Source organism: Astatotilapia calliptera, chromosome 5 (genome assembly GCF_900246225.1).
Source record: "Astatotilapia calliptera chromosome 5, fAstCal1.2, whole genome shotgun sequence".
In the NCBI taxonomy this organism is placed as follows: Eukaryota; Metazoa; Chordata; class Actinopteri; order Cichliformes; family Cichlidae; genus Astatotilapia; species Astatotilapia calliptera.
In genome coordinates, this window is record NC_039306.1 from 13536748 (window position 1) to 13546460 (window position 9713).

A 9713-nucleotide genomic window follows, 5' to 3' on the forward strand; every position below is an offset into this window, starting at 1 on the left:
ATCTACATATAATGATTTAAAAAAACAAAGAGAAAATTAAAATCTCGCCTTTTTTAACTTTATTACAGATATGTTGTTACAGAGTTTTTGTGGGTTTTTTTGTTTTGCTTTGTTTTTTTATTTCTTGTGTGCAGCGCTCTGATGCATTTTTAAGGGAAGTTAAAAAAAAATTAAAAAATAAAGTAAAGATATTATAAGTGATGTAAAAGTACCCTTACTACCCTTAATAGTTATATGTTATGAATTGAATTTTATTTTATTACACACTGAATGATTTTGTGTTATGTCTGTGAAGGTTCTCAGTCATACAGGTCATCGTAGTCAAAGGAGCTTGCAAAGAAAAGCGGCTGGACTTCTTTAAGTTGCTTGAAGACGTTTCACCTCTCATCCAAGAAGCTTCTTCAGTTCAGATTTTGTGTTATAAAATACACCCCAATTTAATCACTGTCCATTTACATTTTTTTCTTTGCAATTTGAACTTTCTGTGAAAAAATGTTATGTACAACTTTCAAAGCACAAGAACAGATCTCGTTGTTTGTTTCATTAGTGTTTTCCATGTAGCTTCACAAACACTGACATTATATCACATTTAAGAGTTGATTATAAATGCATTTGCAAGATGGGCATAGCTTCTGAGCCTGAAGTGTCTGAAAACTGCATTCTTTTTAATGGACAGTAGGGGGCAGTCCATCAGCACAGGAAAAAGAATGTAATTTTGTCTTCTTCAAAGATAAGACAGATGATTATTGCAATAAAAAACTGATTGCATATTTAGATGCCTGACTGTTTTAAAGTTGCAAGCAAAGGCATCACGGTGATGCTTTCACGTAGTTTTTCTTTTGTCAGAGACACCCCAAAATTGCATAGCGTATACTGAGTTTAAAGACTGATTAATTCAGAAAAATTACCTCCACAATATGAATGAATCAAATCAACCGTACACCTCTTTCATAGTGTCTTTATATATGTACTGATATGCAGTACATGACTATGATATGCACTGATATTCTTTTGTCGACTTCCTCACATACTACCACACGTTCCTCTTTTGTCACCCTATCACATGCTTTCTTGAGATCCCAAAGACACAATGCAGTTTTCCATTAACAATCTCCAAACAAACAGCAGTAGGTTCATTCTTTTTCCCATGAATCCATGTTGCTGTTTGTTTATTGGCAACTTCTCTCTTACCGGTAAGCTAGTTTCAACAATTCCTGCCCATATTTTCATTGGATGGGTGAAGAACTTAATGCATCAGTAGATACTACAGCTTTAGGCATATCATTTTTTGTTTGTTTGTTTCATCTGTACCACTAAACCTCTTCTCCACCACTAAACTTGGTGAAATTGTGTCGAACAATCTAGTTAACCACACTTTCATAGATCCATACCTCCACAGGTACATCCTACACTGTCTTTACTCCATCAAATCTCCTCTTCCTCTCATTTTATTCATTCATCAGCTCCTCAAAATACCCTTTTCACCAACTCAACATGTTTCTCACTTGCAGTCCCATCTCTATCCCTAATCACCCAAACCAGTCTGATCCAGCCACACTGATCCAAATGTGATTTAACAAAGATTTTACACCAAATGTCCTTCATGGCACAACCCTCCACTTGTATCCCAGTTTAGGACCACTTATAGGAATACACTGGCTCGTTTTTTGTGCTTTCTTCTTTTACCCCGACAACTGCTGCTTTCAAATTGTTGTTACTGGTGGTTACAATGTGGTGTGAGACGTCTGAATGTTTTTCATGAACTGGTTCATCATAAGTTTGTAGTCAATGACTGCCTGTAAAAAAAAAAAAAAAACAATCACCATGAATGCCTCATTACAATTTTTAGCAGATAAAACTAAAAAAATGAATTAAATGCATATGAATTTCACTTTTTTTTTTAATTCTTCAGTGCAATTCTTCAAAGTACTTCAGTGTATTGTTATACATTTTTAAGGTTGTTAAACTGCTTGCACTGTTACACAGTAATGTTTATTAAAACAATTTTAGGAGAAATGTCTGGAAAGAAATAGTGAACAGAACAAAATGTGGATCGGAGTGAACTGAAACTCTAAGTGTAGCTGAAAGAACAGACTCGCTCAAAAACTGCACACAGGCTGGTTTGTAATTGAATTCGTGCCTCAGTCACGCCTCATTTTGGTTTCAACATGAACCGCTTCAGGTACCTGCTGCTGATATGTTTCCTCTCTCCACTTGTGGTGGGTGAGTAATTCTTTATTTTTATCTATAGATATCAAATCACATATACATTGTACGTCATTTTTAAGTGTTTTTCATTTCATGCAGTAGTAGTGACAGTTTCAACATCTGCACGGCCATTTGATAGATTTGTAAAATGTATAAACCTGTCCTTTAGCATTTTTGGATCACATTTAAAGGCATGCAATCAATAAGACTTTACACATATGCAGCTCTGAGGAACACATTAGTGCAGCATCAACGTAAAATAACTACGTGTTTAGCAGGTACAGTGTTTAAAACCCAAATTTTGATGGTAGTTCATTCAGTTATGGTGTATTTCAGTCTAAACCACTGGTGTCAAACTCACTGTCATTCACAAGGGACCAAATGCGATCTCTAATGGGCTGAATCTACAAAACAATTGCATGAAAACCCATTAAAATATTGTGCTTTTCCTTTTATCTTAAAAAATTTTATGAGTTTCAAAACACATAGAGGTCCGCTTAAGAAATATCAACAATGTGTCTCACGTTTTCCACATCCCATCATTATTCAGTATCCGAAGAAACTTTTTTGCACAGCTTCTTGGCTTAATAGTATTTCTTTGTTAGTGAGACGACTATGCAACTGACAGTGATTCAGGCCTCTCACTCAGACTGGGTTAAAAAATCATTGTCATGATGTGAAATGTTGCCGTTTCACACAAAGCTTCTCAGTACAAAGTGAAAAGTATATTTTATTTAAAAGTCCGGCTCAGGCAGTTACGTATGTTTTCTATGCCTTATTCAGATGCACACTGACAGACTTTTCCATAATTACCTTAAAGAGAAGCTGAATACAATGCCACTGTGTACAGGAATCTATAAAATGAGGAAACGGTCAGCCTCGTGATGTACGTTACATCAACATAAAGGGGTTTTGAGTGTGAAGATTTTCTAATTTCCTATTAAAACACAGAGGGAGCCTTGTTGTTGTTGTTGTTCTTATCAGACTTTCATTAATGAACATAATAAACTGAACAGAGTGTGACTTGGATTTAACCTGTTCTATCAAATGTGAGAATATCTGAGCACAGCAGCAAAAACCAGTTTTGAATCTCAGCTTTTCAAGGGCACAGATGCACCAGCTCACTGATAAGAAAGAGAACTTGTCTCTTCTTACAGGGAACACCACCAGGTTGATAACAGTTCAGATTTAAATACGAGGAAGCTGTTTTGGCTGGAAACTTTGTTGAGGGTTGGCTGAGCTTGAAAATCTTGATTGTAGTAAATTTCTACAGCACTTCTTTCTTTTCCTTTCAGATTGCTCTGTTGTTGAAGACGGCTACTTCATGTTTGCTGACTTTTGCTGTGTTATGCACTCCAGAGACCCGAAGACAGTGGAGTATCTGATCGATTGGTATTTTAACAAAGAGTTTACGATGCAGTACAACAGCACAGTCGGCAAGTGGACGGGCCTCACTCCAGCTGGATTAATCACAGCATCTCAGTTTAATGAAGACAAATTTGATGTTGAGCAGAGAAAAGCAGAGAAACAACTGACTTGTGTCAATAATGTTGATGCAGTATTCAACGCAGTTCAGGAAAACATAGGTAAATATTCAAACACATTAAATTAGATAGTACTGTTAGTACTGGAAGTGCAGAGTTTTCTTCAAAATCTAATGGAAAAAATGTGACCTCTGACAGACAGTTTGCAAAATGTGCGCATCAACAAAGACCCTTCGAGCAGATAGTCCAGTTCATACAAGCCTGCAGAAACTTCCCGTACTTTCCGTTACAAGATCTCTCAGAGCAGGCACAACACCATTCACTTCCTCTTGCAAAGCTTTTCACAATAAAACAAGATAGTTGTACAATGAATGCTATATAATGCAAATGCTCTTTTAAGGAATTTCAAAACATTTTCTAAATACATTAACCATCATTATTTCATATGGATTATTACTATTTGATATGGATTTCAATGTTTTTAATATTTCAAAACATTTTAATAGATGATATTTTTAACCTGGTTACAACCAAATACGTTGATTAACTAAAATAAATAACCAGTTATTTATCGCTGGTTTACAGAATGATGAATTTCATCATTAAAGCTGTTGACCTTCTGATTTCAGTTGCACCCAGCATGACTCTCCAGGAGGGAGACCACACTTCCAGCCATGACACAATACTCGTGTGCAGCGTTTATGACTTCTACCCCGAACACATCCTTGTGACTTGGTACCTGAATGGTCAGGAAGTGACTGAGGGTGTGACCATAAGTGAAGTGATGACAAATGGAGACTGTACCTATCAGGTTCACTCTTATCTGGAGTGCACACCTATCCCCAAGGACAGAGTCACCTGTACGGTAGAGCATGTTAGCCTAAAGGAGCCCAAGAGTTCTTACTGGGGTGAGGACAGACAAGATCATTTTAGTCATGTGCTGTTTGCATTTTTCTATAAATTCACAGAGTCCTTTTTTATTTAAGCACTGCATTATTAACAGTTATGAATATCTCTGTTGGTGTTTTGTTGCAGACTCTTGCTTGAGACCATCTGAAAGGAGTTATCTAGCTGGAGGAGTTTGTGCTTTGATCTTTGGAGCATTAACTTTGTCTTTGGGACTGATCTATTACAGGAGAAAAACCTCTGATCCAAACTTGTCTGGTTCTCTATAAACTAATCATCTTAAACTATAAACTATCATCTTTTAATAAATCATCTCTAATAGTTGTTACAAAACAAAATTAAATAACTCAACATAGAAGAAAACTTTGATAAGTATATTGTATATTTAAAAAGTAGCCTTGATCGATGAATCTTTAAAATTTTTACTTTATGTTTATGTAACATTACATTCAGTGACAGTTAATGTGACATAGTTAAATTCAGTTTTAATCACCATACAGCTGCATGTCACTTGTTTTATGTACGCAGCTACATAAAACAAGTGACACCATTACGGTGAATGTGAAAGTCACCTTGAAAAATTATGTCCAAATAGTTAAAGCTGTTAGGTAATTGTTCAGTAATGACTTTCTGACTTTGTGTAGTTAAATACACAGTTTAATTATTATTCTTTGCTGTATGAGCTTCTTGTTAAAAAGCTTCAGTGTATTTAATTGGTTCATATAAACCTTTGATTTGTTAGAATTTACCCCCATTAACCTATATTACACAATTACTTTAAAAGTTGTATAACACAGTTATGTTTATCCTTTATTGCACACAGATATGTGTTGCAGAATAGTTTGGGATTTAAACTGTGTGACAGCCAGTGGGCTGGCCTTGTGTTTTGGTTTTTCTGTTGCCTGTTTCTTGCAGGTAGGTGGAGCTGACCCAATTATAGACGCAGCACACCTGAGAAGGCCAGTCCCAGCATATAAAGACATCTTGACTAAACCATGGTGGGCTCTCTCTCTTCGCCTGGCATCCATCATGTTTATTTGAGGCTTCAGTTATGGCTTTTATATCATTTCAATTGTGTTTAAGTTTCTTCCCCTTATTTTCATTAAATATATCTTACAGCCTTTAAAAGCCTGTGTGTGGACTCCCATTTGCTTGTCACTTCCTTTGAGCCAGGTTGTGACAACTGTTACATTCAGACACTAACAAATATGACAGGGAGAAGCCTCTTCTCTGAGGAGTTTGCGGGGGAGTGTCTGCCTGGACTGGTGGTGGCACCAGACGGTACAAAACTTTAAGGCCAGACCAAAGCATGTCTATAAATTCAGGTGTTTTGGAGTTCTCTCTCTTTCCCCCCTCTTTCACCCTTCTCTGAGTCTACAGGCCAGACACCAACCTAGAATGGTGATGTGAGAAGTGCCATCTCCTTTTAGGGAGACAGGAGGGTGCAGGAGATGAAACGTGACCTAAAGTTTTCCTCCAACTTTAAATCTGTCATGTTAACATTCTGTTTCTGTCACACAAAGTAAAAGTGTTTACTGCCTGGGTGTGGCAGCCTTTGTCTCTCGGAGCATTGTGGAGAGGCGGGGGTCCATGGCACCATGTAAAACTCATCTGAAATTCTAACCGATTGATAATAAATTGTGAAAATTTATAGTCTGAGCATATTTGTTTTCTCTCTTATAAAAATGAACATGGCAGATGTTAAAAACAGAGTTCAACCCTGAAAGTAAAAACAGCATTGATGTCAGTGCAGTTTTACAAACACTAATATGTAAAACGAAGAAGAAGAAGCAGCTAGTTTTAGCTGTTCCTTTTCACGAGTAATCACCACAGCAGGTATTTGATTTGGCAGAACTTTATGCCAGATGTCCTTGCTGGTGCACCCCTGAGATTGAGACTTCATTATTGATACAATTAAATGTCACTGGCTGGAGTAAGAAATATTATATTATTATATTATAAAGAAATATTATCGAAGCTCTGTTATCACTACTGTAAAAGATGGCCATTAGAGTTGTTTCCAGGTCTGAGGTCTTACCACTCATTTTAACCATTTTCCTCAAGTTTCTTATAAAGCCTAATAAAAACCAGCATGATAAAATATTTGTATATTATGTGTGGTATCAGAAAGTCAACAGGCTTTGTGTACAGTTAGGGAACAGTTAAGGATAAGTTTGTAAACTGTGTGGGAATTTGAATTGTCAGAAGGCTTGTTAGTTTTTTAGTTGAGGCTAACTCCACAGTGATATAATGTTAAGGGATTAGTTTGTTGAACATGTTCATGATGATATGCTGTGTAGAGAGTTGAAACAGCGGATTCTTCAAACACCAGACATGTCCTTTATTACCCTTCAAGGTATTGCCCTTAGGTTAGCTGAGGCAAGCCCGCAGGGAAGGAAAACTAGGTCTCGAACCTAATCTTGTGATGACAACTGTCAGGTAGTACATGGAGTTAACATAAATACGCACGCATACCATGGATCCCATTATGAAGCATATTTCTGTCCATTTTTCACAGCCTTGTCAGACTGGAGAAACTCCCACACCTACCTCAATGAGGCACTTTTGTTTTCAGGCCAATGTCAAGCTAGTAGCTATATTTACACCCCCGGCTAAAAGGTATAGTGGTAATGTACAGATGTACATAGCCAGGTCATGGAAGGGGGGCTCTCGGTCCCTCTGGTGCAAAGAGTTGGGCATCTGGAAAGGGGTTTACAGACTTTTGGATACTGAGTCCTAAAGCCTTCCCCATTACACCACTACAGCACATTTAGAGTGCATCCCAGTTTTTCTACATGATAAAGAAGTCTGTTAGCATGACTCTTTGTATTTAAACTATAAGAGATAAATGGGTAAAAATTACAGAAAAGGTTTCTGGATGCTCAGACTGTCCTGTAATTATACAAACTGAAGGATTTTTAAAAAAATAATAATTTTTAAATAATTCATATGTATGTGTGTATATATATATATAGTACAGAGAGAAACACTTCAATTACACTATTATTTAATTACTTTGTTGTGGTATAAATGGCCATGGGGGCGGTCTTTATCAGCAGGAAAAGTTGTAAAACTTACAAAAATACAGTTATGTCCAATCCCCTTCTCCACATAGTCCAAAACTGCCCAGTGGACCAGATTGGATATTTTGCTGGGTAAATTCGGGGCCTTATGTTTGACACCTTTGCTCTAAACGTGACCTGCTCCCAACAAGTTATGTGTTCAGCATAAGTTACTTTAGTGATTAAGCCAGTTAAAACTTTCGTGACACAAAAAACGGTTACTTTAACTCCAACAGTAACTCACTAGCTTATTAATCTGGCTTCTTGGTAGACCCCTGGGGTCACTTTAGCTCTTTGCAAGAACAGCATTTTATTTGAGAATGTTAGCATGCTCATGTTAGGTACTTAGCAGCTTAACCTAGTATGATACTAAAAACGAAATTGTCTGAGCTTGCAGCAACCCTCCAAGGCTTCATCCATCCCACTGTCACCACGGTTACACACACACTCACACACAGCCGCACGCACACAGAGAAATCTGCAGAGGTATATGTGTCAGGGAAACCTGTCTCCATGACCACAGTAAACAGGCCTATCAGCAAGGCTTACACACAGATGAAACATTATCTGGACAGAGCGAAAGAAGCCACACAGTCTGACACACGAACACTCGCTGGTCAGGAGAGATGGCAGAGCCGCAGCGAACATCTGAACCCATCAACTATGTGCATCAGGATGAAATCTGGTAAATCATCACAGTATGTTATTTATGTTTGATTTTACTCAAATTTTATAAAAATATGTTCTTGCATATCTGCTGAGTTACTAGGAAGCTCTTCTTTGAGCAATGGCATGTAAAGCAGTCATCACTCTGACTGGAGTGAGACCTTCAGCTCTTTCTGGATTTGCAGACAGTGCTGAAACTGGAGGAACGACTTGTTTCTTTCCACTGGTGTATGATGCAGGGTACCACATATGATTAAAAAAAAACCCAAACGTATTTGTATTTGTGTGTTAGGAAAGCGCATGTAAAGGCTGAGAAACACTCGGCTGAAGTTTGGCCTAACAAGTGGGGCTTCCTGTCTGAAGCCTACAAGGAGGTAAAGACAGCCACAGATAGCACCACTCGTTTTACTGAATGAAGGGTGACCAGTGGAGCACAGGACCTTTAACACTTGTCCACTGGTTAGGGTACAATCATAGATCCCCTTCTAGTCCACAACATGTGGAAAAGAACTGACAGAAATTCCAAGAAATACTCCCTCAAGTCAGACATCAGTTAAATGGACATCAAATAAAACTAAAGTAAAGGGGCCCCTCTCCTTTGGTGTCAGATTGCATTCTCTCATTAGGCTTTTTTTTTTCAAGCTTGATTTCTCAGTCAGATCCATCTTTTAAAAACAAACACATACACACACACACACACACACACACACACAAACACATAGCTTGAAATATCACGGAAAGGGGGGTGACTTTTTAGTGCCTATGTCTATCTTTTATATACAGTTAATTATTACAAACAGTCCCACAAATTACAAATCAAATGTTTAAATAAACACAACATTCATATTGTTTAAGGTCTCCGGATTCCACATATGTGGATCTAACTTCTCTCTTATGTGTATTTTAGTATGAGGTGGAAAGTGTGAAGCTGAAGAAGGCAGTCAAAGTGGAGCTTCCCCAGCACCTGACTACACAACCTCTGACCCCTCCAGAAAAATACATACATGTATGACCTGGCTATCTATCTGTTTATCTGTCTTTCTCATGTATCTGACAGGTTTTGGGTTTTTTTCCCTTCAGGTTAGCCCCTCACCTCCTGTTCCTCAGACAACTCAGGGCATGATTGGTTGGCGTTCAGGTCACTCACATCTCCAGCTGGAAAAGTACAACACAGTGCGTCATAGGAGGCGTAGTTTTTTGAAGGATTTGTGCTGACCTTTTATAGCTTGTATTTGAGTACTTAAGTCCTCGGCCACTGTTGTCTCACCTAATAAATGACTAATGACTGGAGCATATTTGGCATATTTCATGGTCTCTTTGACACTATTCCACATTAATAAAACAAATAAATCTTTCACAACTCTGACTTCAGACTCAGCGTAGGGCA

General features: G+C 37.8%; 2 protein-coding genes across 2 annotated transcripts; both read left to right on the forward strand.

Annotated features, from left to right (window-relative positions):
* Positions 1–2168: 2168 nt before the first annotated feature.
* LOC113021662 (rano class II histocompatibility antigen, A beta chain-like) lies at positions 2169–4941 on the forward strand. Its single transcript, XM_026166362.1, has 4 exons — positions 2169–2223; positions 3504–3794; positions 4322–4600; positions 4728–4941. Exons 1-4 carry the CDS (start codon positions 2169–2171, stop codon positions 4865–4867), a joined length of 765 nt encoding a protein of 254 aa, XP_026022147.1. The 3' UTR covers positions 4868–4941.
* Positions 4942–8232: 3291 nt separating this feature from the next.
* Positions 8233–9606, forward strand: LOC113021663 (uncharacterized protein C20orf85 homolog). The gene is made up of 4 exons (XM_026166363.1): positions 8233–8345; positions 8619–8700; positions 9234–9332; positions 9407–9606. Exons 1-4 carry the CDS (start codon positions 8287–8289, stop codon positions 9539–9541), a joined length of 375 nt encoding a protein of 124 aa, XP_026022148.1. The 5' UTR covers positions 8233–8286; the 3' UTR covers positions 9542–9606.
* The last annotated feature ends 107 nt before the right edge of the window (positions 9607–9713 follow it).

Coding starts and splice junctions, on each gene's coding strand:
- LOC113021662 (XM_026166362.1), top strand. CDS start 2,169: ATGAACCGCTTCAGGTACCTGCTGCTGATATGTTTCCTCTCTCCACTT. Junction 2,224..3,503: donor CCTCTCTCCACTTGTGGTGG/GTGAGTAATTCT, acceptor TTTTCCTTTCAG/ATTGCTCTGTTGTTGAAGAC. Junction 4,601..4,727: donor GCCCAAGAGTTCTTACTGGG/GTGAGGACAGAC, acceptor GTTTTGTTGCAG/ACTCTTGCTTGAGACCATCT.
- LOC113021663 (XM_026166363.1), top strand. CDS start 8,287: ATGGCAGAGCCGCAGCGAACATCTGAACCCATCAACTATGTGCATCAG. Junction 8,346..8,618: donor GTGCATCAGGATGAAATCTG/GTAAATCATCAC, acceptor TTTGTGTGTTAG/GAAAGCGCATGTAAAGGCTG. Junction 8,701..9,233: donor TGTCTGAAGCCTACAAGGAG/GTAAAGACAGCC, acceptor TGTGTATTTTAG/TATGAGGTGGAAAGTGTGAA.